This window comes from Buteo buteo, chromosome 13 (assembly GCF_964188355.1).
Source record: "Buteo buteo chromosome 13, bButBut1.hap1.1, whole genome shotgun sequence".
NCBI classification, from domain to species: Eukaryota; Metazoa; Chordata; class Aves; order Accipitriformes; family Accipitridae; genus Buteo; species Buteo buteo.
Window position 1 is genome coordinate 17,459,258 of NC_134183.1, and position 27,629 is coordinate 17,486,886.

General features: G+C 56.2%; 1 protein-coding gene across 5 annotated transcripts in view; it reads left to right on the plus strand.

Annotated features, from left to right (window-relative positions):
- SEPTIN9 (septin 9) overlaps positions 1 to 27,629 on the plus strand; it is a 105,759-nt gene that overhangs the window by 60,799 nt on the left and 17,331 nt on the right. For 3 of the 5 annotated variants that reach the window (XM_075044907.1, XM_075044905.1, XM_075044906.1), the window contains exon 3: positions 23,916 to 24,107. In XM_075044907.1, the coding sequence (XP_074901008.1) occupies positions 23,916 to 24,107 (192 nt within the window). Of the gene's footprint in view, positions 1 to 5,921; positions 5,941 to 16,531; positions 16,572 to 23,915; positions 24,108 to 27,629 lie in introns of those variants that run through there. The other 2 variants (XM_075044910.1, XM_075044908.1) reach the window with 2 other exon arrangements.

A 27,629-nucleotide genomic window follows, 5' to 3' on the forward strand; every position in this document is an offset into this window, starting at 1 on the left:
AAGCCAAGCTCTGCTTTCTTAGAGGTGACTGTCTCCCCAGCAGCTCCGGTGATGGTTCCTGATGACCCATTGAGAGCTTATTCAGTAGCAGCTACTAATTTGGGTGTCTCCACTTCCCCAGTAAATACAACCATCTGCCTTCCTGGCCTCCATCACGCGTATGTGGGCACCATGCTCTCGGTCCTGAGTGCTGGCCTCAGTCTACATATACATAATGCTGCGTAGGGTGGAGTGGTGATGGTGAGACCTGGGTGTAGGGGCCAGGTGTTTCATTCCCCACTTGGTATGATTGTGGTGCAGGTCTGCCCCTAAACTTCTCTCAAATATTGGTGCTTCTGTACATATACCAAAATCTCTTGGGGAGCATTACAGCCTAATTGGAATTAGGTGTCTAAATACCTTTTAGGATGTATGTCTTGGCTCTTCTGTGTCTCTGAACACAGCACTGCTGCATCACCCTGATTCTGGAAGAGCATCAAAACCCGGGAAGTGCCCTGTCATGGGGAGTGGGATGACAGGAGTAGCTGGGACGGGGGAGGAAGGGGCTGGATGCTGTGCTGGCGGCCTGAGAGCTCTGGTGGAGTGAAGTGGCATTATTAATCTTTATAGAGCCTCAGGGCCTGCCTTGGTGTTGGGGTGGTGCTGGACGAAGATGCCCAGCACGAGCATTTTGGACCTGGGGTAGAAGCTTGCATTGCACGTCCAACACCATCGGTGGCTGCACCCAAAACCCAGGTGTCCTTCAGCAGAGCTTGACTTGCCGCAGCTTGCCCGAGTCCTGCTGCTGCTGGGAGCACGCAGGGGCCGGGCCAGGCACGTCCCCTCGCCGTCTGTGCGTGGGCAGGGGCACAAACACCCGCTGGGGAGAGGCTTTTCTAGGAGAGGACCATGCACAGACTGTGGGCCATCATGTGCCTGTTCCCCTGCCCTGCTGCTTTTTAACCCCTCTAGGTATAAAAGGAGGGCCTTGGAAATATTAACGTGGCTTCTTTCATGTCGTGATGGAGCCCATCGCAGGCAGACCTCATGTTACAGCTTAGCATGGCTGACTTGGTAGCTAATTTGCTGTAGACACCTTCTGTATTCAGTAGGAAGAGAGGTGTTTCTCCCAACAGCAGATTAGGACATCCCAGCTCCAGGTCTGCCCCCCCCCCCTCCCCTTTCCTATTTCTCTCTCCAGCAGTTAGGCAGCTTGAATCCATCCAGCCCCTCATGCAAACTCCTCCTCGAGCTACAGGATGTCCTGTGAGATTACTGAGCACTTGCATGAGGGACTTCCTTAGCTTGGCGGAGGCTGAGCAGACCCCAGAGAGCTCCCGTGCCGGGGGAAGAGCCCATTGCCAAGTCGTAGGAGGAATTCCCACGTTCCCATTCCTTCCCGCTGGCTGCCAAACGCTCGTCCTGTCTGTGAAAACTGATGTATTTGGTTGGATTTAACCTTTGCTCAAAGAAGTGAATAGGAGAGAACTTTTACTTTTGGTTTCTGGGTGTACATTCTTGATTCAGCGACAGTTTTGTATGCGCAGCACGATTCTGTGGTGGGAAAAGCTGGAGGAGAGACAGAAAGAGACTTCGCTTGGGTGAAGTCCTTTATAGCAGGGACTGGGAGCCTGCAGAGAGATTACCCTTCCTTCCTGCTCTAATGAACCCCCCCCAGCCAGGCTTTAGGTGTCAGCCAGGCCTTACCGTTTCAGTAGAAACAAAAAGGCAGCCCCTTGGGATGCGGGATTTCTCACGCCCGCGGTTGCTGCAGCTCCTGCCCAGACCCATGGACACGCACACGCTCCTGTGCTTTCCCTGCCGGCAGCAAGCGTGTCTGACTCCGGCAGCGGGGAGCAATGGAGTTTCAGGGAAGGGAAATGCTCTTTTTCACTGCTGCTTTTCGTGTCTATGGCAGAAGGCACTGGACCCTTTTTTTATTTTCCAGTTTGTCTCCTATGGTATAAGCCCCAGTGACACAGGTGCTAGTGATTGCCACCAGTCACGTAATCAGCAGCACCCAGCACCGTCAAAGTGGTGTGTGAATCACAGCCTGGCCGTCTCTGGTTAAGTAGTAAGTATGGGGATGACCTGGTTTGGGGAACCTGAGAATGACCCAAACTCCAAGCTCCAAGCTCCCAAACCCAGGCAAAGGAGAAGAGAGAAACCCAGCAGGTCCTGAGACTGCCTGAATTCATTTTCTGAGGACATCAGCCATGGCCCACACGTGCGATGAGTGGGAAGAAACCATGCAAAGAGAAGAGAGGTCTCTGAAATCCTGTGGTGAGGTTTCTGGGCATCACATAGTTCTACAAAGCTGAAGATGGTCCAGCAAATTACCTCCTGACTTGGACCTCAGTATTTGCCAGTTGAGCCCTCTGTGCTCACAGAGCCACAGTGAGCTGCAGAGAGACTTCGCCGCAAATGCGACTCCGTGGCCACTCGGCACAGCGAGGTGCTCCCCTCCTAGAGCAAGCGTTGAGTTGTGTCACACTGGAGACGGACAGGTCACCGGTCTCGGCTCCACTCGCCATGAGCAGATGCGCCCCATCACCTTGCACCCAGCAATGAGCCAGGAGAAGTCGCCCTGATCAAGGTCAGCTGTACGACAGGGCAGTGCGTGGTCTCCAAAAAGCTGGAATGACCCCATCTCCAACGCAATAGGATTTGGTTCTAATTAAATGGACGCCCATGTAGGTGACCCCGGGGCACTCCTCCCAGCGAGCAGCCCCATAGGGGTGGGGAGAAACTGCTGATGGAGTGAGGCACTTGGTTGGGAGGGTTTGCTTTGGAGTGGGCTTGGAGTGGGACCCTGGGGAAGCAGCTTGGAGAGGTTGAACCTTCTGAGTGTTTGCTGTTCCTGTACTAGCAATTCCCTCTTGGAGCTGAAGCTCCAGGGGAGCAGCAGAGGCAGGGGCAAAAGTGAAGTCTTTTTTTGCTGTGAACACATGGAAATCAGAGGCTTGTGACCCACTGAAGAACAGGAATTGGAGTAATTGCCCCCCAAATGACAAGCTGTTTATTATAGGAAGTGCAGCCCATGGCATTGCAACCAGCCCAGGGGTTATGACCGGGGCCATAACCCCATGGGCTTTTTTTTTTTTTTTGCATATCTGTGTAAATCTCTGCTCTCCCATTAGTGCTTGCCCTCAGCACTCCCTGAAAATTGCCCAAAAATTCCATCTTGGTGCAATTTAGGATACGCTCCAGCCTGCCCCAAGAACATCTGGTATCTGTGCATCGGGTGATATTAATCACAGCATGAATGCGGCCAAGTGTTAAACGGCAGAGCCCTCCCACCTCCCCCCTGCAAATGAAGGTTGTTTCAATGTTCCAGCAATAAAATTAACCTAGCAGCCCGGGCAGGCGGTGATCTGGCAGGAACAACTGCTGTGTGGGTTGAAGGGATGAAGAACACTCTTAAATGGGCCAAGAAACCCTGTGGTCCTATGACTTTTTGAAATCCCTGTGGTGTTTGAAGCTATTTTCTAGTCCTCCTCATCTTCTGAATCCATGGCCGTTCCTGCTGCGTCTGCAACTACTCCCTCTCGCCTGGTATTTTGTGCTGAGGCTGTTGTTGTTTTGGGTGTAAATCCTGCTCCCTGTTTCCGGGAAGGTGAACACCCCTCCCTCGCCCTGCTTTGCTGTAGAGATATCAAAGTGCTTCGCAAAGGGGGAGAGATGTTGTTTCTGTTTTGCAGATGGAGGAACGGAGTCGCAGAGGCTGCTGAGAAACGCGTGTGAATCTGCTCACTCGGAGGGTGCTTGTGTTTTTGCTCCAGGACACTTAGTGGCTTCCTTTAATGTTGGGCAATGAGCAGACAGGACTGGCACAGGGAATATTTTTATTCCCCTTTTCCTCGGGTGACCACACGTCAGACAGTGGGCAAACCCCCATCAGCACCATGCTATTCACATTACCCCCAAAGGAGAGCCTGGCTCAGATTTGCCCCAAGTTCCCCAGTCTGTGGCTGAGTTTAAAAAAAGGAAAAAAAAAAACAAAACCCAAACCAAAAAAAGACAGAAAAAAAAAAATCAAAACTATGTCTCAAGTGCAGTCGGCGCCTTAACCACCGAGGCTGCTGTGCTTTCAATGGAGGCAGCCCCAGTACTGCTGCATGGGAGGGGGGTGGGGGATAACTCTTGTGCGATGCCTTTGATGTTGAAGGCTTTTACCCGCGTTACCCGGGGAGAAACTCGAGTGCTTTTCATGTCTGGTGGTGAGGGAGGCAGAGAGCCAGGAGGGATTTGCTTTGCGAGACCTTTACGAAGGGAATTGAGCAAAACTTTTCAGAGGTTGGGGGGGGAGATTCGCTGGGGCGGCAGCTGAAATAGGTGCTGAAGCATCCTTGGCTCTTGCAGAGGCCGAGCAGCGTGCGTTGTCCTCCTCGTAATCCTTGGCTGAGTAAGTCTCTCTGCCTGAGCTCTCCCCAGCGTTGGGGAATAAAAAGCGGCGGCAAGGGCTGTGCTGGGGTCTCCCCAGCCATGTCAGAGGGGAGTCGTGGAGCAGGCAAGTTGGAGCACTGGCTGTGCGATGAGTGCAAGGGAGGTTGAAGGATAGGGAGGGGAAAAATAGACCAGTGGCTTAGCAAGGGGAAAATACCAGGGGCATGATGCAGGCATCGGCGCAGGGGCACGCTTTGTCAGGGCCTGTGCTAAGGGAGGAAGCAGAGCCGGCTGTGCTGCCTGCTCCAGTTCGCCGTGGGATGGGGATGTGCTGGGCTGTGTTTCAGCGCTGGGGCCGGAGCAGGCAGGGAGCAGGAGAAGGGAGTCACAGCGGCTGGTGCTGGGTCCTGGGCATGAAATGGGACACCAGCAACCCCGACGTGATCCAGGCAGTGGGGATTCCCTGGGGTGTCAGCTCCCAGCGGGCTGGGACCCTGCTGCGGGCAGGCTGCCTTCGCCCAGCTCCCGCAGCCCTGCAGTGAAAGGGGACCCTGGTTGCTGATGATGCCAAGCGAGGGTGAGTGCTGCCTGTGAAAGGGTCTGTACTGAATTTGGGAGCCCTCTCCCAGCCAGGGGGGCCACGTGTAGTAGTTTGCGTCAGTGCAGGCAGTGGGAAGGGGCTGCTGCAGCTTCACCTGCCTGGCAAATGTGTGGCTGTATCAGCTTTGCTGGCTGCGTTGGAGATACTCTTGCATTACTTCCCCTGGGAAACGCATTTCTGTAGCATCGTGGTGAGTGCGTCTGGTAATGTAAGGGAGGGCTGGCAGCCCATGCTCGTCTCTCTCCTCAGTTTCTGCTCTGGAAGTTGGTTGTGAACTGATGGGGAAAGAACCTCCTGGTGTTTGATGACCCCTTGTCCTGATGAACACTGGGGAACACCCATGTCTTGAGCATCCTTGTGAGCGCTGGTGGGTGGTGCAGGGCACCAGACTGACGAGGCAGCAGCGGAATCCTCCTCTCCGCGGCCCTTTTCTGTAGCTCTCAGTGCCCACGTGGGAAGCGCTCCCAAAAAGCAGCATCCTGCTCTCCCTCCCTCTCACCCATCCTGCACACGCAGCAACCCCCAAACCCAAGCTGCAGCTTGTGCCCGGGGAACGTGTCCCTGCCTGCGTCAGGGGGGAAGCGCTGCAGGGTGTGCTGGAGGCACCCACAGCCCTGGGGACACCCTACCCACCCCCCAAAAAAGAGGCAGGGGGACGAGGACACCCAGCTGCCTGCCAGAGGAGGTCTGATCCCTTCCAGGAGGGTAGATGTTTGGGCTCTTGCCCCCAGAACCCCCGGCCCCGCGATGGGAGGGCTGGGGGTGCCGGCCGCTCGCTGTCCCCAGCAGCTCCGCGGGTTACCCACGCGTGGGACAGCCCAAGAGGAACGAGACTCGCCTCCCCCCGCCCCGAAAGCGTCTCCCCCGGCTTTTCTCTTTAATTGGCTCTTTTGAACCAGCCCCGTCCAACCCCCTCCTTCCCTCCCCCCCGCCGCCTCCGGCCCCGGCCCCGCGCGGGAGCTGCGGCCGCCCGGGTGAGTGCGCGGGGATGGGGGGACCCGGGGATGGGGGTGACCGGGTGGGAGAGAGGGGGGTGTCCGGGGTTGGAGGGGGGGGTGCAGGGCCCGGCCCCGCAAGCAGCGGGGGCTGCGGAGCCCTCGCAGCCCCGCGGCGGGAGGAGGAGAAGCGGCGGCCGGGCGGGCTGGGGCTGGGGGCGGCAGCCGGGTCACGCCGCGCTCCGGTCTCGCGTGGGTGTGTTGTGTGCGGACACCGCGCTCCCCCGCCCGCAGTTTGGTTCCGTGCTGTGTCGCGGCATTGTGGCTGTGCAAACCGTCCCAGTTGGGAAGCTTGCTTTCCCCCTCCCCCCGCTTTTTTTTTTTTTTTTTTTTTTTAATTTTAACGGCACCTCCTCATTCTTCCCTCGCCGGTCGTGACGGCGGTTTGCACAGTGATCGTGGAAGATGGGGAACGTGTATGTTTAAGTGACACAGTGGGAACCCTCTGGACTTGCTAAGTGCACAGATTTCCTCGCGTGCCTTAGTCCGGCAGAGGCTGGGGGTGCAGGGCAGGGGCAGCCCAGGCCGTGTGCGGTGTGTGCCTACAAGAATCGCTCTTTTCCCCGTGTACCCCGATGACCCGCTGTCACTGGGCACCTTTACACCCCTTAGAGGCGGCCGGGGGGTTCTGCTCCTGCCTGTGCTGCGACCCGCTGGTCCTGCCTGCAGGCAGCCCCTGAGCAGGAAGGGCTTCACGCCAGAGGATTTCAGATCAGGCTTTTTATATCCATCCCTAGTGTGACCACACTTCATTCAGGGGAGAAGCATCCGGGATGGATCTGGGCTGACGTATTCGGGGCCGAGACTGTCTCTGGCTCTGTGAGGGCATATCGGGGGGGGGGGAGCAGCTGGGCTCCAATGGGGCCAATATTGCTGTGCTGCGCCGTGGCTTTCGGTGTACACCGAGCTTTTTATACAGGGTTTCTTGGAGATTTCATAGTTTAGGGCCAGAGGGCACTGACAGAGCGTTGGGTCTGCCCTTCCATAAATCGCAGGTCACTCCACCTCACCCCCAAACCCCTCTTTGGAGCCACAGACGTTCAGCCCTCCATGAGCTGAGCAGCCACGTGCCCTTCACAGCGCGCTGGGCTCGCTCCTGCTGCTTTCAAGGGTGAACTTGCACGAACCAGAGGAGCGCAGGAACATCCCACTGTAGCACCAGGCAAGTTTTGGGTTAAATATGCCTTGTGTTAAGCAAGTTGCTTAATTTTACTGAATTCCCACTGCCGTGGATGGTGGGGGCAGCAGATGGAGCAGACCAGTGGTGCAGCTTTAGGGTAGGAAGAGATTTTACGCTGCTGTTAGAGATGGGCTGGCTGAGGGTCCTGGATTCCCTGGTTCTAATGACCGTTGGTTGGTTTGACTGAATTCCCCTGCAAGATAGGTGGGCCTGGGCCTGGTGATGGGAGATTTGCATGTGCAGACAACGCTCCACTGAGCTTTGGTTTTGAGACGAGTGGTGGCTCAGGCACCACCCTGTAAAAAAAAAGCAAGAATTGCGATTACACATGAACCCCCAAGCATGATTGCCCCATCCAGGTGTGATTCCAGATTGTAGGATACAGCATCCAGGAGGAGTACAGCTGTCCAGGGTGTGTGCCCTGCTTACAGCCCTGCTGTAAGGGCATCCTGAGTGCAGAAAAGGACATGTTGGGGTAGAGAAAATATGTTTGGAGCACATGGAGGACCGCGATAGCCTTGGAAACTGAGACCCTTTCCATGCTTTTGTAGTTGCAGTCCAAGAGTTTCCATGTTGAGAGCAAAATACCTGTGTGGCTCTGGGGCTTGTGGGTAGCTCGATGGTGGTATATTGAATGTGTTTGACCTCACAGCCATTAAGCACATATATCCTCGCTAGTATATGCTAGCCATAGCTTGAGGTATGCAGGTGTGGCGGGGTCTAATGGCTTGGTGGCTAATAACCCAGCAGCGGCGGTTCCTGGACGCCTCTCCATGGGGAATCTAGACTTCCTCTCTCTGAGCGCGGTGGAATTTTTATAGCCTGTGGTTTTAAATGCTCTGATTTCCGTATAGCTGTGATGCTACATCCAGCCCTGTCGAAGCTATGCTGGGGCTGGGCGAAACCCGTGCTGGAAATGTTGATCCTTGGGTGATGTGTCTGAGCTTTTCTCAGGTACACTGGAAAGGCTGGGCTGGGAAAGGGAAGGACAGCTCTCCTGGGATTACGCCTGCTGGGTGCTGTGACTTTACGTCTGAATACAACTATACTTTATTTATCTCTAAAATTTGGTAGGCGCTTTGTGGAGAAGTGTATGGCAAAGCTACCTCGTTTGTTAAAAAATAACAACAAAAACTGGACTGAAAGAGTTAATCCTGCAAATACAGCTCAGTGGCATCCTAGGAGTGCCTGTCCAAAAATCCCGCAGGGACTGGGCATGTGGCATTTCAAGGTAACAGAAGGTCATGGGGCCGGGGAGGTGGGGAGGTGGGACGGGGCCGTGGCAGAGGGGCCAGACTGGCAGACCCCATTTGCTGCGGGGGTAATGCGGGGAGGGGCACAGCACCATGGGATGTGTGCCTGGGTGTCGGCTGGGAGACGAAGGCAAAGACGGTTTGTCTGCATCCGTAGTGGGTGTGAGCACCATCTGCTTCCCAGCAGCATCCCTGGCTTTGTTCCCTGGGGTCCCCATCCTTGTGGGGAAGAGGCAGAGCTCTGCCGTTAACACCCTGATGCTTTTCGGCTCATGCTGGCTCACCCTCATCATCCTGAGACGTGGTCCCCAAAATGCTGGGCAGTGTCGGGATGCTCACGGGTCCCTCCCCGTGTGCCCTTATTGCCATCGGTGATCGCTATGGTGGGGTGCAGCCAAGCATCACCCAGTGGGAATTTGGCAGTGGTGCTTTCTCCAGTCCCTGATAAATCACATGAGAACGAATGCCGAGGTCTGGCTGCTTGCTCTGGGGGTGCTTTGGGGCCATCAGACCTTGCTAGGCTAAGAAGTCCGCATCCCCCAGTGTCCTGCCGCAGGCACGCTGCCTGGGTCCAACCGCCTCCACCCGGCTCTCCCTTCTCACAAACTTGTGGAAAAGTGATTTCTCTTCCCATTTTCTGGCCCCCTCCCAAACTGGGTTAACACTTGCCGTGGATGCAAAACTTGCTGGAGGGGCCTGGTCAAGCGGAGCTGTAAAAGCCACATTTTCTTTGGAAATCGGATTAAGGCCCCTTCTTCTGTGCTGGGCGGATGTGGGTGACATGAAGTCTCTCTTTGTCCTGGACGGTATTTCTGGCCCAGCTGCAGTGGGTTAACCCTTTCTCATCCCACACAATCCTGGTGATGAATGGCCCTTTGCTAAGCAACGGGGACCTTTTCCTTGGGCAGCCATGGGTGGAAGCGGGGGCACTGCAGTCTGTGTCCTCCCCCTGCATAGCTGGGGGCTGAAGTGGCAAAGCCTGGGTAGGGGACCGTGTTGGCATGTATGTGGGACAGGGACCTGCCCTAAAGCTGCTTTCTGCTGCCTTTCTTTGTCATTTTTTCTCTCTCTTTATTCCCCCAGAGAAGCTGGTGGAAGGGGAGATGCACCCCAGTCCTGCACTGGGACCAGAGCCCTCTCTGTGCTGGGGCAGCCCCAGGCTGCCTGGATGGCACAGAGGGGCATGGGTGGGACAGGGAGGGGACAAAAGTCACAGTGAGTGCAGAGGCCAGGCCAGCTGGCGAGAGTGGGAGAGCTGCTTGTGTGCTGCTTGGAGAGCAATTACTGTGTCAGTGGTGCCCAGCCAGGCGCTGGCACTGGGCTGGGAGCTGGAGCATCGTTTTGTCAGGAGAGCTGGAGGACTTAATTACCAGCCAGCAGCAGGGCAATTGCAGGCAGAAGGGGCCCGTATGGCTCCAGGGAAGCCCTTGGCTCCCTTGCCCAAGGTCCGAGGAGGTGGCTTGGTTTGGTACTTGGTGCTTGGCTCTAATCTGCTGTGGCCGAGCAGAAATGAAGGTGATCTCATGGCTGTGCCCTGGGGACTGGTGGCTGTCGGCATCTCATGCCGCCTACCCAGGGCTTGGGTCCATTTCACCTTTTTTCCTCCACTGTGCTGTATTGCTACATCACCTTGGATTCATCCGCATTGCCTCAGCTTGGCTTATTTATTTACGCAAAAGCCAAATGGCAGCAGGGACCGTCCCTTTCTGGTGGCCAGGGGCACCCAGCACCGGCTGCCTGCAGCACAGATCCTGTGCTGTTATCAAGGCAGCTCCTGATAAGAGCAGAGCAGGGATTTCCCCGCAGGGGGTCCTGGACCATGTCAAAGTGGCACCAGGAGGAGCTCGCCAGGCCTCCTGGCAGTGGTGGGCTTGCAGACCACAGGTCTGAATTCTCCCCATGCCCCTCTGCTCCACGGAGTGTTAGGACGTGATCACCCCAAGGCTGATGGAGGGGTGCTGTCATCTCCCAGATCTGACCCCAGGAACAGATGGGGACCGAGCGGGACTCGCTCATGGCACCAGGAGCTGCAGGGAAGCAATGCGTTTTCCTCCCTCTCCCCATCCTCCTCCTCCCCCCCATCCTCCTGACCTTTCCCCATCAAAATACAAAGCACTATTATTCGTAGAAAAGCACCTCCATCAGAGGAGACAGCTGGCGCTGCAAACAGCTTGCTGGGGATGGGTTGCTATTAATTAAGCTGCAGGAGACAGCCCAGCAGCTTGGCAGCTTGAATGGAGTTTTCCTTCTTTTCAAGGTTAGGGTGCCCTAAATTCTTTCTTTACCTCCAAAGGGAATTTATAGGTTTAAAAGGGGAAGCACACAAAGGATGGAGAAAGGCCCTTTATGCGCAGCTTGCACAGAAGCGTATCCATTGCACTGCTGGTGATGAGCATGTATGTGCAGAAGGTCTGCAGGGACCCTCAGGACACCCCAGCACCCACTTTGCACCTTGGTTTGTACCAGGTGGATGCTGTGACCCCCAGGGATGTCGCTGCCTGGGCAACACTGAAGTATCCCCTTGCCTCTGCCTGGGCATCTCCCCATCTAGAAAGGAGGTGCCACTTTGGGGTGAAACAGAGTTTAAACTACTTGCGCAAGTTTGCTTGAGCTGTGGGGCGACGCAGGCGGCTGAATTTGTCGCTCCATACCATTCCCCCTTGCAAAGGTGATTTATTTTCACCAAACTCATTCTCTGCCCCTGCTGCTGAGTCTGCTTTGACTGTGCTGCTGGTGGTGAGAGAAACAGAGGCAGCAGTGGAGGAGCGCTGGAGCCCTGCGAGGTGCCCTTTGGCATGCGAGACCTACAGAGGGTCTGTCTGTCCACCCCTCTCTCCACAGGGCAGCATATGGGCTTTGGTGGAGTGTGGCACTGGGATGCTGCTGGGGTGATGTACAGAGGACTTTTCTTTACCCTTTTGAGGATAATTTGTCCTTTGCAATAGTCTGGCTGGGGGTTTATGGGGAGTAGATAGTGCCCTTGAGGAGGAGGTGTGAGGGTTGCTCCTAAAGAAAAGGCAGCAGCTGAAAGAGCAAGGTGGATTTCCTTTGTCAGGGCCAAGCTGTGCCATCTGCAGAGCTGTCCTGGTGACTCTTGAGCTGCAGTGTTTCGGTGCCAAGGCAGACCGGTCCCTGCTGAGCAAAACCCGTGCTCAGAGCTGCAGCATGGGGGGAGTTGCCTGGAAGATGCTGAGTGTGCTTTGCGTCTGTCCGAACCGGCACATCAGTGGCCAAACCCCTGCAAGGGTGGGGGATGTTGGGAGGAATTTTTTTTCTGGCTTTTTCCAAATATTCGTGACCCCAGAGTGGCTTCCTAGCAAAGCCCATTCCCTTCTGGAAAATGATGGATTGCTCCAGCATGGCAAGGAGCCTCCTGCCTTGCCTGCTCAAGTGAGCAGACACCGCAGATCCTCTGCAGAAGAAATGTGCCGGAGGAAGGGAGGCTACTGCAGGGGCAATGCTGGGATGCGACACTGGGAAGCAAGGCACGGCCTCGCTGGGGAGTGGGATGCTATGCTGGGAAGCGAGGCACGGCCTCCCTGGGGAGCGGGGTGACTCACGCCAAGGACACGATGCCAGCTGTGCACGCTGGCTGGTGGCAGCATGTGAAATAATTCCTTCCTTCCTTCCCTCCTGGAAAATGGGAGCAGGCTGGAGATGTCTGGCTGGAGGAGCCCCTGGTTTTCGGTGCGGTGGGAGCAGGATCAGTCCTGATGCCATGTGTAACATGAGTTCAACAAAACGGCCACGGTCCAATGATGCTGGCAGGCTCTGCTGCCTGCTCCCAGCCAAGGCATGGAGGGGTTGATGGTGGTTGCTCCCTGTGCTGGCTCAGGACGTCCCTGCTCTGTGTGATGGAGCCTGCGGGGCCCCGAGATGCTCCCGGCAGTGCCTGCACCCTGTGGTACCTGCTGCTCCACTGCTGTCTCTGTCTAGGGAGATTTAAGCCACCAAATAACTCCTTTTATGAAGGAACCACTGTGATACTTGCAGAGATGTCTCTGACGTGGGCTGCTCAGAGCAGCTACTCAATGCCAAAATCCAGGTAGCTTGAAAGAAAAAAATCAACATCATCTATAGACTTGGGAGTCCAGTACAGCCAGAAGGGAGGAAATACCGTCATTCTGTAGCTTTTACCATTACAGACCTTCTGGAGAGTTACCCTGCACGTTCAGAAGGGACCACTGTGGCTACTTGCCAGACCCTTCCTGGGTGGTAATACCTGCAGACCTGCAGCCAGGCTCTTAGAAGAGTGTTGGGGTTGGTTTTAGATGTTGCTGGTAATGGGGGATCCTTTCTGCTCCTGCTAGAAGTAATGGTGTCTCTTTCAGTGTTTAAAAAATTAAATCTTGGTCTTGTGGTCTGCAAGCCCATGTCCCTTTCTCGGTCATACTGCCTTCCACTGAGATTGCTGGTGCTTTACCAAGGTCTCTGGATGTGCTTTTCATTCTGCTATTGATCCGAGATTATAAATACAGCTGGCAGGATTTCCAGCTATCCGTTGAAGTCATTGGGGACTTGCAGGTGGTCAGCACTGCTGCACTATTAAAACAGTAAAAATTATTTACTAAACCCTAATGGTGCACTTTTAACTGGGGATTGGTGCGGTGCAGTACAAATTGGAAATGTCCCTTCAGCATTCCTGCGAGAGAAGATGTCCTGCTCATGCTCCGTGTGCTCAAGGGATTTGGTGTTGTCTTAGAGTTGGCAGCTTGGGGTGAAGCATGTTTGTTGGCAGCCCTGCAGGTCCCCCGCAGGCTGATTAGTCCTGGTGAAGCTGTCTTCGTTTGCAGATCTTGGTTATTCCTCAAAGCTGGGGATCTATGGTTGGAGTTGGAGTACACGCTGGCCAAGGGCAGAACATTGCCCGGCGTAGGGGAGAGCTGCGATGCTGCTGGGGTGGAGCAGGGCTGGCATGGCCAGGGAACAGCCCCGCCGCCGGGCAGTTTTCTGGTGCAAGGTAAAGGTCCGTGGCTGGGATTTTCCCCAAAACTCAGGTACTATGGAAGCCACCGCTGGTGATCTGCTCCTTCTGCTGCCTCTCAACCTTTCCTGAGCTTCAGTGCTGGACCACCTGTGGACCACTGTCTCCACTGAGCCCTACCAGCCCTGTGCTAACACGGGGACTCATCCTCACTGCCCTGTGCAGTGTGACCATGACATGGGGATCTGCTTTCACCTGCAAAGAAGTCAGATAAAGTAGTACAGATAGGACTGCATAAGGCAGGCAGGAGCCTTCCTTATTATTTTGGATTAGTTGCAAGACTGAGAACTGGATCTGTAGTTAGTTCAAATCCCTTGGTGCTACTTACAACAGCAAGAGGGCCTCACTAGAATTGCTCCCCTTGTTATTTTTTGAAAGGAGAGGAAAAATGACTTTGTGATTTTAAAACTGTGAATAGGGGATTTGGATCCAGTTCTTGGCTCTGCTGTAAGTTTTCTGCATAACCCTGGGCGAGTCACTTAATCCTTCTCCTGTTCATCTGCACCGTAGGGGTAAGGCTGCTTCCTTCCTCCGCCGGTCAGTCCTGGTTGTGAGCAGTGGGAGAACAAGTACGGCAGGGCCCTGCTCTCCTTGCAAGAATAGAGAGATGCTCCTGTAGTGACAAATCTCAAAGGTGGCTGTTTGTCACTCTGCAAGTGCCTCCTCTGTGCAAACAGCCCCAAAGCCACCCCAAGAGCCTTCATGAGAACAAGCATGGTTACCAAAACCCGGTGTACTTACTTGCTCTATGGCCAAGAATGCCACTTTATTGTCCTTCTGAGCTGCTTGCTCCCCCACCTTGGGTCATTTCTAGGAAGGATGAGATAAGAGTTGAAACAAAATATTTTCTACAAATTAATCTGAAAAACAACTTGTACACAGTATGAGCTCCCATCCTGCTCCATTGCAGAGCTTCAATGACCAAGGGGGGAACTTTTATATAAGGGGTTTTTTTCCCCCCTCCTCACAGGCAAGACTAAAACATGTCCATGTTTTCAATGTGAAAAAATAACACTGCGGAGTGAGGCATTGTTCACGTGGCTGAGCACCCTGTGTTCACCCCTCTGCTGCTGGTTTTGGTTTGGGCAAGTGAACCCTGTGCTAGATGCTTAACACCTGCACAATGTTACAGATGTGGTTAATTTAACGGCAGGGACATGAAGAGTGGATCACATCTGCAAAGCCCACGCGCACCTGAGATCCCTCCCTTATTCCCTGTGCAAGCACAGCACTTGAGTGAGCACAGCAGAGCTTTGTAGAGCCAGGCTGAGCTGCTTTCCAGCTCTGCTCCTTCCTTTTTCCAGCTAAAGCAAGGCTGGAGTGACTTGCAAACAGACCCAGCTGCTACTTGGGCAAGCCCAGTTTGGCATCTAGCGTTGGATTTTCCTGGAGATTAGGGAGATTAAAACACTAATGCCCATTGATAGGGGTTAAAGCTTTATTAAGTCATAAAAAGTGGTGTAATCCAGCAGAAAGCTATGCGCAGCTGCAGCGTAAGCAGATTGAGGCTGGGTTTCCTGCCTGGGTGCTGGGCTGGAGGGTTCTCAAAAATTGATATTTGTGGCACTTGCTGAAGTGGGGGTCTGCAAGTCTCGCCCCCCTGAGCACCCATCATTTCCAGGGCAGCCCACACTAGCCTTGCTGGGCATTGCGGGGAGAGGATGCTGCGAGCCTGGTGCATGGCGGCTGCACTGGGTGGAGGAAGAGCCACCGCTGCTGGTGTTCTGGACGGGGAGAAGGAAGGTGACAGTCACGCAAAAGCCACGGGTGGTGTGGCAGGGCGGGCTGCAGTGTGGCTGGCACGGGTGGCAGGGTTTGCCTCTGGAGCAGGAGTTCGACAGCGGTTGGTGATGCTGATAAGAAGTCAAAAAGGATGGACAAGTACTAGCCCTTGGCTTGTGGGCTGTGTATGGGAAATGGAGTCCTTTGGGTATTGGGGACTGCAAATGTGTGAATCCGTCTTAACCCTTTTGTTGCCTGCAGGCCTTTCTCTGGGAATGCAGATCTGAGAACTGCAGGGAGCTGGGGCAAGAAATACCCTGAGATCATAGGATAGGTCAAAGTACCGTGTCAGAACCAGGGGGCCAAAAGAGGCAGGTTGGCTTTGCAGCATGGCCGTGAAGGGAGAGCAAGCCCCTTCTGCTCCTGGCCCTGCAGCCTGGGCGGTGCTGGCAGTGCTGGGCTCTCTGCGCCTGCTGCCCAGGGCCGTCACCGAACAGCACCGAGGGGGCTTTGACCCACACCAGCACCGGCCGGCACCTCGCGCTGGTGCTGCAGCCCACCTGCCCGGCCCTGTGCACATCGCTGCTTCCCTCCTGTGGCTGGGGCTCTTCTTTCTGCTGGCGCGAGAGACGTGGTGGTGAAGTTCTGGTGATCAAGATATAAGGCAGGAAGGGCTTGTGGAGACAGATAATATCTTTATTCAGCTTAATTGACATGATTTTAAAAAGCAGCCAGGTCGGTGGGTGTAGGCTGCTGTCTTGTCCCCAGCAGATGTGAGATGTGGCCCAGGGGTCTTCACACAGCTGCAGAGCAAAGCGAGCCCACGGTCAGCGGCGTTAACACCCACCGGAGGTGGGTTTCGGTCTCTGCCGGGAGAATTTCAGGATGCTTGGAAGCAAAAGGCAAGTTTCAGCGCTGGCGAGTGCCAAAAGGGCTGTGCTGGGGTCAGGGACGTGTCCCTGTCCCTTTGTCCCTGGAGCAGCGGGATGGACCGCGGGTCTGCTCGGCGTGGGACTGCCGAGTTTGTGCCAGCCTCGCTCTTTCCCCGTGGAAGTCCCCAGCACCGACCCCCCCCCCCCGCACCTCCTGCGTGGGCCAGGGAGTGACCGCGGGTGGAGGGACGGCGTGGGACGTGCTGCTGCACATCGCCCCCAAAGCCTTCCCGCCCTTAACCTCTAGGAGCCGCCCCCCCCCCCCCCCTCGGGCCCCGTTCCTCCGGCCCGGGGCAGGCTCGTAGCTGTTGGGGGATGGAAACCGCCCCGGGGCGAACCAAACTTCCCGGGAAGAGGCTCCATCCCCCCCGGGCCGGGCTGGAGGGGGAGGAGGGCAGTGGGGGAGGAGGAGGCAGGGTGATGGGGGAGGAGGAGGAGGAGGAGGAGGAGGAGGAGGAGGAAGGGCGATGGGGGAGGAGGCGGAGGGCAGCGCGGGAGGAGGCGGGAGCCGCCGGCTGCTGGAGCCGCCGCCGCCGCGGGTGAGTCGCCGGTGCCCGGGGGCGGGGGCTCCGCGGAGGGGGGGGTGGGCTGATGGGGGGGGGGGGAGTGCTTTTTTGGGGGTGAATTAGTCTGGGGCAGGATCTGAGAACGCGGGGTGGGGGGGTGGCCGGTTCCCACGGAGGCCCCCGGGCACGGGCACCCGAGCGCGGTGGGGGGGTGCTGGGGAAGGGGTACCCGGGTGCGACGAGGGGGGGTGTCGTCCCGCAGCCCCCGGCCGGCCCCTCTGGCCCCTGCGCCCCACAAGAGGGGCCGTTGTTCGGCGGCCGCCTGGCCGCGCTGCCGGCATTGTCCGGGGATGAATAGCGGCTGTGTCCGGGGGGGCACCTCCTGCGGGGTCCCGGCGGCCCCGCCCGCGCTGTGCCTGCCGCCCCCCATCAACGGGCTCTCGGGGCGTCTGGGACGCAGTTGGCCTTCGTAAAAAAAACAACAAAAAAGAACCCAAAAAACCCCTACTCCTCAAAAAACAAAACCAAACCAAAAATACCCCCCCCCCCAAAAAAAAAAATTTAAAAAGCTAAACTAACCCCCCCCCCGGATATAAATCTCTCCTTGAGTACTGGTAACTCGCTGTACCTCGGGGTGCCGGCAGCCCTGGCACTGCTGGCTTACTTTTATTTTTTTGCCGTCGCTGCAGAAGTCGGTGACTCCATCAGGCGTGGGAGGTCAGCCCTGGGCTCAAAGCACGGCAGCTCTGGGCACACGCAGCCCTGCCAGGTGCCTGTGCCGAGGTGCCCGTGCGGGGCCTGCGGCGGGACGCATTCCTCCTGCAACGCTTTTTTGGGCAAGCCGAGTTTGCCTCTTTGTTTTCAAAGCAGAGAGCTCCGCAGAGAAGCGGTGACAGGGGCGAGAGGTGCTTTCTCTTGCCCAGGGGCTGGGAAGGGTCTCTACGTCCCTCCTGCGCTGAACACCTTCGCTCAGGGTGGACAAGGGGGTCAGGAGGGGGTCCCCTCCCCAGACCCGCCAGGGAATCAGCTTTGCGGGGGGCCTCGGACCCCCCTGGGCATGGGCACCCCAAGCCTGGCTGCGGGGACAAAGGGCTGCGCTGGCCGCTGGTGTTTTGCTGCGTGGGGCTGGTGGATGGAGTAGCTTTTGCTGGCATGGGTGTACAGGAGAGTTGCCCTGTGACACAGTTGTCCCCAGCGAGACAGGGCTGGTCTCGGGGTCAGCTCTCGCTCCACCTTTGGGGGAGGCTGCTTATGGAGGGAGACCGTTGGATCTGCGTGGCCAGAGACCTCCGCGTGCCCGAGGCTTGGTTTGCAAGACTGGAGCAGGCAAGACTTGGGGTTGTTTATGATCATCTCCTTCCTTTTAAACTTCTCTGCGCGAACAGAAGAACAGCGTAACAGCTTCTTGCAGGTCTCTGTAAGTGGTTTAGAGCTGCTGCCTCACGTGGTTGGAGAAATGAGGATGTACGACTGCCGGCTGCGCCGCAAGGGCTGGCACGTGTCTGAGCCGGGGAAGGGCGGTGGTCGGCCTCACGCCGTACCTGGGGTACGCTGAGGTGCCACGGGGGCTTGCGCCTGAGCTCGCAGGCAGCAGTTTGCGAGCGCTCGAGGTTGCGTCCAGGCGGAGGTGACACCATGGTTTGACCTCTGGGACGAGCTCGCTGCATCCCAGCCTGGAAATGCCCGCGACCAGACCCTGCGGTAACCGGAGGGTTAAGCTGGGAAGGGAAGTGGTGACAGGGAGCACTGGAGCATCCATCTCTTGTAAATGAAAGAGCCAGGGACCGACCGTGAGCCGCAGAGGACCGTTTCCGGAGCGGGGAGGGGGAAGCGCCGCAGCGAGCGGAAGCACACGTGGGGAGTGGGGATGGCTCGACCTCCACAGCTGCGCGTGGTGCGTGCCCGTGGCTTGTGCCTCTGGTTTGGCACTGTGGCCCTGCCTGGTCGCCTACTGAGGTGCTCGCTCCAGAGCAGGAATCGCTGCCTCCTTTTTTCAATCTCTGAAAATGGATCCAGGTCCCCGTGTGAGTAAAAGGCTTCAAGCCTGGAGCATCTTGAGTGCTCAGGAGGCACCTGGCCACCTCTCTGACAGCTCTTGGGTGGATTCGGTCTAACGAAGTGTAGTTAAGCATCCTCTGCTATTTCTAGGTTGTGTTTGTTGGCACCCAGGTGGAAATGCAAGCCGAGAAGGAAATGTAACCGGTTGGTAGGTGGGCCTGGGCTGCCTGCCAGCCTGAAACCATAGCCTGGTGCCCAGGGAAGTGAGGGACAGGCTCCAGCTCAGGCCTGGCTGTGCCAGCCAGGCGCAGATGATTGCAATTGAATAATAGAAATGTCCCTTAGTTACAGTTTTGTGCCGCAGGGTCTGTGGCAGTGGCTCTGCGCGCCAGGCTGAGCCCTCCTGTGGGGTGCTGGCTGCCCCCCAGTCTTGGATCGAGCCATCCCTTGCATTCCCTGGTACCCACACATCCCTGTGGGACCAGCACGGACCTGCTGCATTCGGCATCGGGGGATCCCGTGATGGCTCTGACTGGGCAGCTGAAGAAAGCAGCGGTGCCTGGGCCATGCTGGGTTTGCATCCAGCCCCAGCTTTGCCGCCTCCTTCCCTCCCTCCCAACTCCTCCTGTCCCCTCGGAAGGGAAAGCTGTGGCTTTGCCACCTCCTCTGCCGGTTGGATCTGTTTCCATAGCTTGTGGTCACCGGCTTGGTGTGCAAAGGGGAGAGGCCCTGGAGGCTGCGCGTGCTGCAGTCCCATCCCGCTGGCCGGCTGTAGTTAACCAGGAACTATAAATTCACTCTTTGGTTCTAAAAACATCTCTGTTACACCCTACAGGCACAATTTTGTAAGACTGCTGCTCCCAAAAATTGAAAGGTTAGTTGGTCCGCACTGCTCCCTCGAAAACATCTGTGGATGCTCAGCTGCCTGGGAAGCAGTTGTGTTTTCACGCCCTGATATACCGCTGTTCGCTGCTGTGAATCTTCTCTCTGTGTTTGCATGAACACATCCACAAATCTGGAAGCCCACGGTGTTTCCAGTCTCTGCTGTGTGGAGGGAAGGGGAGTTATCCCCACCGCAGCATCCTGGTCTTCTGTGTGCTTGTAGCTCTGCAGAACTGGCTGCAGAATTGCCAAAAGGTGGCAAATGCTTGGTGCTTCCTGCATCTGAGGGCTGTTTCTTTGATTTACCCAGCAAGCTTTAGTATTTCTCCATTGATTCTGTGTGCATCCGTATCGTGTGTGAATGGTTTGAATCTGGCGGCGGGTGGCAGTGAGGATGCGGCAGATGGTGGTGGCAGAGGTGCAGCCTCCTGGCCTCTCGCCGGCAGCTCTGTGCAGCCACTAAACACCAACCAGGTCCATGACCAGTCCCGCAACAGGATCAGCTCTGTCCTCCTGGATCACCAGCATCCCGCTCCCTGTGCATCGCTGGAGCAGAGCATAGAGCTGCTGGGTCTAGCCGAGAGCTGGAGTATGCGAGACATTCCCGGTTCAGCCTCTGCAAGGGTTATTTAACCTCTGTGTATCTGCAGTGGAAGGACCGGTCTCCCACAGATCCCTCTCCCAAATTCTCGATGAGGACTGCCGGCCCTGGGGTTTGGGGTTTTGGGCAAGCCCACAGCCTGCGTTTACATCCCTCGCCTGCACCCGACCCGGGTTGTTGCAGCCGCGTGGCATCAGCGCAGCATTTCTAAGCCCTCGGTTTGCTGGCAGCCCCTCGCCAGCAGCGTTTCGCAAAGCCCATCCCAGGACTGCCCGCACACGGCGTCCAGCTGGCTGGAGGAGCGGGGGGCTCCCTGGGAGGTTCCCTGGGGCTCCCCTCCCCATGGGGTGCCTTTCATCTGCTGTTTCGCAGATGTTGAGCTTGGCTCATGTCTGACGTGCATCAATTACAGCGCAACAGCCCGGAGTCTTTGGCAAAATCAACTTTGGAGCAGCTGTCCTGAGTCAGCCTGGCGCCCGGGCTGGAGCTGTGGGTCTGTTCCCGCTCGGTCTCGACATCTCCCGTGCCCACGTGGAGAGGGTTTTCCTGGCAGAGGAGGTCTAAATATGGCACAAGCACGTGTTCCCACGTGCATCATGTTTACTCAGGAACACGCAAGCTGGAGGGAGCTGCAGGCTCTGGGCTCTCTGCCCCCATCAGCAAAGCGAGCAGCCCGCACACTTCCCCAGCCTCCCTCCCCGCGGGAGGGACAAGCAGCCGTGTTATGGTGGCACTGGTGAAGCAATGGTGCATAAGGTCTGATCCTGCTTTTCTCGCCAGGGACTCCGTGGCAATCAGGAATTTCTGACAGTATTGGGTGTTTATTAATCCATCCCTCCTTGCAGTGCTCTGGAAGGGTTGGCTCGGCAATGCTGGCACCGAGAGCGCCGCAGGTTTGGTGCTGTCCCCACAGAGAGCACAACGTGTCAAACAAGTACAGGATCTGCCCGTGGCGTGTCCCAGGCTTCTGCTCTAATTTATTTCTAGGATCTTTCTATTTTAGACAAGTGCCTGCCAGGAGTGTACCCTGCCACCCGGCACAGCATCCCCATGTGCTTGTGCCGTGGAGTGGTCCTGTGGCTTGGACCCATCCTGCCTCTGCTGGCACAAACCCCTTGGAGCCAAGTGGGACACTGGGATGCTAAGAAAAGACCAGCTCAGTGCTGGGAAGCTAAATAAAAGTGAGGGTCTGGGTTGCAGCCTTTCCCTTGGGGGTGTGCTGGTGCCGGTGGGGCATTTGTGTCTTTGCATCCCTGCTGTCCTGCAGCCACTCTTAGTTGCAATATATTGATTTTTATTTTATTTTTTTCCCCAAACAGGGGCCAGATGTTAGAAGACAATGCCCTTTAAATCATTTTTTTCCCCAAAGCCCAGCCGAAGCAGCGTGGGCTGCGCTGCTGGCTGTGCTGCTCGAGCGCATCCCCGGTGGCAGGGCGCCTGGGTGCTCCGTGGTGAGAAACCGCTGCCTGCCGTTGCCCGGTGCTTCCTGTGGCTTTTGTCTTGCTGGGGGCTGGGGAGTCCTGAGCCCTCCTCGCACTGAAAACAACATGGTGAGGCATCATGTAGCATCTGTTCCCCATGCTGGGGACAGGTTTACCTGCATGTCCCCCTGCCCAGGGAGGGGGTCAACCCCTTCTGCACGCTGCCGGCTGCTCGTTAGCAGAGCTCGATAGATGATCAGCAGCCAGGAGGTGCTGGAGATGCTCCTGGCCTTTATTGTAAGTGGAGGGTGGCTTTCTGCTCAATTTATTTAATTTCTTGATTTCTCTGTGCACACTGCTGGACCTCATCTGCACCAATTTCCCAGGCTGCCATCCTGTCCCGCGGGGCCAGCGTGCTTTGGGCTCTGTCCCGTGCGTGCAAGTAATGCCTGCAGGAGTTAAAGCTGTTGCATAACCCAGCGCTGCTGCTGCTGCTGGCAGCATATTTTCCATGTGATTTAGTCTTTCTTTTTTTTTTTTTTTCCTACTGGTATGTAGGGATTTTTTTCCACTTTTGGCCTTGCCATTTTGGAATGGGGCTAATTTGGGATCTGCAGCGAGACCTCAGGCACACCGGGCCAGTCGGCTTTGCAAGGAGCAGCGCGGCAGCATGTTGCCAGCTGCGCAAGAGCCTGAATCCGCGTGCACCCAGTGCAAGGCTGGGGAGGAGCGTGTTGCTACCACGTGTGTCAGCTATGGCACGTTTGCTCTCTAGCAGCTCTGTGAGTAACACTGGTCTGCACAGCCATATTATTTTTATTTTTTTTTTCTGCTTGGCCTGCATTTGAGCACGTGGAAGCACGCTGTGCTTGCAGGAAACAAGCGCTTCTGCCTTGCAGACCCCGGCAGGCTCTGGCTTGACACTGCTCCTGAGGCTCCTGCCTGTCACCAGAGGAGAAGGGATGATGGACTTGTGTTTGGAGAAGCCTCTTTGGACCAGCCACGCTTCTCCAGACAAATCCCTTGGAAGGCAGGGAGGGAGAGAAAACCAGGCAGCACCTCATCAAAGGCCCGAAATAACAGTGGGGTGAGGAGACAAGCTGAGAGCCATATTCCTGTTTGAAGGAATGAGAATGAGGACTTTGCAATAAGTCCTTTGCAAATAACAATGTTTTTATTAATAACAATAATATAATAAATAATAAAAAATAATAAATAAGCATTGCAAAAAGCTTAACAAAAATAAAATGCTTGCTTAGGCTGGTGGTTGCAGGGACCCAGGCATCGATCAGCAGCAGCTTGGGCTGGGGAGGGCTCTCAGAAGTGTGTTTTCCTAAAACCTGCCTCTCCATGCCTGCATCAGAGGAGCTTGCCGTGCGTGGCTGATACCTCCAGGAGCTGGCAAGGACCAGGCTGACCTTGTGCATGCTCTGCCTTCAGGATATTTGCTGTGCCCGCTGCAGGAGACAAGGAGCAGCTGGGGCAGCGTAGGAGCAGGCTGCATCGCTTGGTAGCACATCAGGGGCAGTTTGTCCTTCCTGGTGGCAGATGGTCCTGCCTGGTGCCTGGGGGAGTGGATGGTTGCCCGCTTTTTGTTACGAAGGTGTTAAATGAGGCAGTAGGTGTATGTTTGCTTCTCCTGAAGCGCTTTGCTAACCTGGAGCTGTCTTGCAGGGGAGATGAGTGCCCTATCTCTGTGGGAAGCTGAAGGATTTGGGTTCCTCAGGTCGATATTGGCAGAATTAGAGCAGAATAACGAAAGTTTCATGGCTGCGTGGGTGTTGTCTGGCGCGACCCATTTTGATGCAAATGTGTTAGGTTTTGGGTTTTCTACAAGCTGGTTTTCTACAAGCCTCTGAGCTGCATCAGCTGGAGCTTGAGGAGGGCACGTGTCAGTAGATGCCGTGGACTTTTCTGTGTCTGCAAAGCCACCCAGTTCCCCGAAACGTGGCCATGAGGCATTCACGCCAGCAGTCTGCATAGCACTGTAATTACAGTGGTACGGAGGAGCGGGCAGGCTGTGTAGCTCTGCAAGCCTTTAACGGCAGTGCCTGGGCACAGGACTGTGTTGCTAAAAGCCTTCGTCGCTCACTAAATAAACTCATGGACTTGTACCAAGGACTTTCTCGGTGCTGGGTCCCACTCCGTGGTGGCAGATCGGCTGCTTGTGGGACCTGGTGTGCCTACTCCCCCCATAGCAGCATCACTTTGCTGCAGCAGGCTTGGGGGTGTGGGCAGGGATCAAGGTGAATCCAGTAAGTTAAGAAGGGGAATCCCAAATTTAATGTAATTACAGGTGAAGGAAGATCCCACATGCCTCCTCCCTCTTACCCTCCTGGTGCCCTGAGTCCCTGCACATGCTTTATTTCTGTTTCAGATGAAACAGGCAGCTCCTTTCATTCCCTGCCAGGAACAGCATCCCAGTGTGCTCAGCAGTGCCTGCCACCCCTGACCACCCTCTCTTTGCCTCCGCAGGTCCAGAGACAGTTCCCAGCCACGCACCCAACATGACGGACACGCCACGGGATGCCGGCCCCAAGCAGGCGGTGCCGACACGGCCGGAGAAACCGGCTGCGGACTTCGGCTATGTGGGGATAGACGCCATCCTGGAGCAGATGAGACGGAAAGCCATGAAGCAGGGGTTCGAGTTCAACATCATGGTCGTGGGTGAGTTCTCCCTCCACGCCAGCTGCCTGCAACGTGCTTAGCGAGTTGTTTTTGTTCTGTGATGATGTTTGTCCTCTCCTTGGGAGCAGCAGCTCGTGCTCAGCATTGGGGTCTCTGCCTTAGGGGTCAGCAAACCCGCTCCCGAGGAGCTGGCTTGAATTCAGCTGTTGTTAAAGCTGTCAACGTGACTCGGCCTGTGGTCCTGTGCATCTTCCCACGTCTTGGGGTGCATTACCCATAGGCACGTCCTGGAGGGGAACACCTCGAGGGGTATTAGGACTCACCGAAGCCTTGCAGAGAGCTAGTTCTCTTGCCTGCTCTCCTGGGAGCCTTGCACTGGTTTGAGCAGTCAGAAAGCACGTCAGGGCTCAAGGGGTTGCACTGCTGCTGGTATACCAGAGCCCTAATTTTTGCTAGTATTTCCAGCAATTTGGGTAAAATTCCTGCTTGTGAGTTTTCTTGTATTGTGCTGTGCAGCTCAGGCAACCACGCTGCAAGTACCAGGGAAGAAATGCCACGTGTGATTTACTGGTGGGACTAAAGACCAGCAAGAGGGGTTTGCATAGCTGGGTCATTGGGCTTGAGTGGCTTCTGCTACCAGTGGCTCCTTTGGGGACCTGCAATGTGGCACAGGGGGGAATGAGAGCACGCCAGAGGGTACCCACATGCAGGGAGGAAAGGCTGGAAGGTTGTGTGTCCAAATACTGCTGCCTACAAGATCCTGTTCAGTAGCTTTCCGAGGCTGCAGGGTAGATGGAATGAAGGAGATTTATTTCAGCTAGAGACCACCGGCTGCATCGCCACTGCTCTGGCTCCAGCTTCTGCTGGGGGGGTCTGCACTCCTGCAGCCCCTGGGCTCCTGGTGCCAGGGACTGCACTGGCTGCTCACCAGCAAAATGCTGGGAATAGCCAGAGAGCTGGGTGGGCACTGTGGGACACTGTGTAAGGGGAAAATGGAAAAGAAATAAGCCTTTTCTGCTTTTTTCCAGCTGTCAGTGTCTGGCGTGGCCGCTGGAGCCCCTTGCATGAGCTGGGCTGCGCTCCCCAGGGCTGGGCTGTGCAGGCAGCAGCTCTCCCTGCCTGAATCTCCCAGGGGAGGTGCAGGGCGATGAGAAGAGTAAAGCCGAGGCCATGGCCCATGGCGTGGTGGTGGAGCCATGCCATCCCGCTTCCTCCTGCAAGGAGTTGTGTAGGGCTGCAGGTTTGTGCAGGGATGCCCCTGGGGTAGGAGCCCCCGCAGCCCTGGGGGGGCTTTCTGGGGTTACGGGAAGGCCTGATCCAGAGCGTGCTAATTCTGTAAAAGATATTAGTGTGCTGTAGCTTCCCAGCGAGCTCTGCTGATGCTCTGCCTTCCTCTTTTTGATATTCTCATACACAAATTGATCTACGGGGAGGGCTCCCCAGGCTGGCAGATCGCTGCAAACCTGGTCACTGCAGAACCAGTTCTTGCAAGGTTTTTAAACAAGTGCAGCTCTTCCCTGCCAGTGGAGCAGCACTCCACTGCCAGTGGGGCAGAGGGATCGCAGCAGCACTGATCCTGAGAGCCTGCAAGTGAGATTGCGTGAGCTGAGCCCTCATTTCCCTGCCAGAAGAGGCTCCCATCCCTTTGCGAGCAGTCTGTGCCGTGGCAGCGCCTCGGCTTTCTGCTTTGCAGATGCGGAGGGATGTTGAGGAAAGGGCCCGGCTTTGCCTTGGCAGCACTGTGTGTGGTATGAAAGCCTGTGCTGCAGCGCGGCTGGAAAACATTGTTCTTCTCCTTGGCAGGCTCTGGGCTGACTGTTTACAGGCTGGGGAATTCGTGGCAGCATAAACAAGCCGAGCTCTGGCCCTCCCAGAAGACGCGGGGAGGGATGCGGGAGGAGCAGCACCTCACGGGGTGCCCTTGGGGAGGAGGTGCTCTGCTGAGGCTGGGAGGCAGCGGCTAGTCCTCATCCTGCTGCGTTTCTCTAGGGGACCATTGGGCTTCTAGGGATTAGTTTAGCTCCTTTATTCTCATCCAGTCTAAGCTGTGAGTCCTTGCATTGAAATCGTTGCAATCCCTGTTTTACAGGCGGGAGATGAAGGGAGGGAGGAGGGACGTGACTTCTCCTGTGAGGGAGGTGGGAATTGAGCACCGCTGCCGGTGGGGGGTCACTGCCTGCACCGTCTCCTTGTGATGGGGCTTTTTGAAAATCCTCTGCCCTGTGTACCAGGGTCCCTGTTCAAAAGGGTTTCACCAGCCTGACCGAAGCTCTGAGAGGGGGCTTCAGGCTGAGATCAGCTTAGCCCTGTGTTCAGGCTGAGATCAGCATAGCCCTGTGTCCTCTAAGGCTGTGGAGATGAGAAAAAAGGTCTAAGCTTAAAAAAAAACCCCAAAGCACATCTTTTTTTTTTCAGTTTTTGGTGCAGAACAGCTGGAAGGAGAGGAGAGCTGAGGCTCAGCCATGCTTTCCCCGCCTGATTTCGGCTCAGGGAAACACGCTGGGCTGCAAACCAGGGGAGGTGGGAGCGGGTCTGCCCTGCACTCAGCCGCCTGCGCCGGGGCTGTCGGGTCCCTGGGGTGCAGCCGCATCCGTCGCCCGGCGAGGTCAGCCTGCGGCCACAGTTCAGAACGGGACATCGCATCCATGGCAGCCAGCGGCTCTCGCCTCTAGTCCCTTTCCAGGCAGTGCGGCTCTGGCAGCTTGGACAGGCACGAACGCCGAGATGGGCTACCAGGAGCTCAGGCAGTGTGTCGCCCCGCTTTCCCCCCTCCCCACGTGCTCTGTTTAATGATGAGCAGTGCGATGAGAGCTTCGCTTTGGCTGTCTGCATTCACAGCTCCAGACCTGTTTGCACTTGGCCCTGCGTGTTTTCAGGCAGCAGAGGACTGGGAGCACCTGACCCCAGCCTGGTCCATGTGTTTCTTCTACAACCCAGCTGTGATAGTGGCTGGCAAACAGATTTTTCCTGCGCTGGATTGCAGCGTGCCACCAGTAGCACCGCAAACTCACTTCTAAATTGCTGTTCGATCAGGGAGCAGGCTGGCCAGGAGGTGATGCCCAGTGCTGATGTGCTGGTTGACCCTACCGTTGCCTTAGTGTTGGGTGCCTCTGGCAGCCTGGATGGGTCAGGGCCCTGGAGGACGTAGGTGAAACAAACCCTTGCTGACTCTGTGCTTAGAGAGACTCTGTGGTGCTAGGGACATGCTGGCAGCAGTGCCATGATAGCTGGCTGCAATGTGGCTCAGCAGAATGGGACTGAAGGGGCCCCCATGATGTGTGCAGGAGCCCTGCGGTGATTGCAGGGGGCACAGAACATCTGCTCTGAAGCCAAGCATCTGCTCCCTGGGTTTTGAGGAGCTCCTCTGTTTTCTTTGCTCTGGAAGAATTTTTCTCCGAGCTCATGGGGCAACTGGTCTGGAGACTTGAGAGCTGCTGGTGTCCTTTCTGCACAGATTGGCCTCAGCTCTGGGATATAAAGCATGAAAATGCTTCTCTCTAAAAGCTGTTTTTTCTGAAGTTGCGGAATCTGATGTGCTTCCTGGGACGTTGTTTGTGGGAC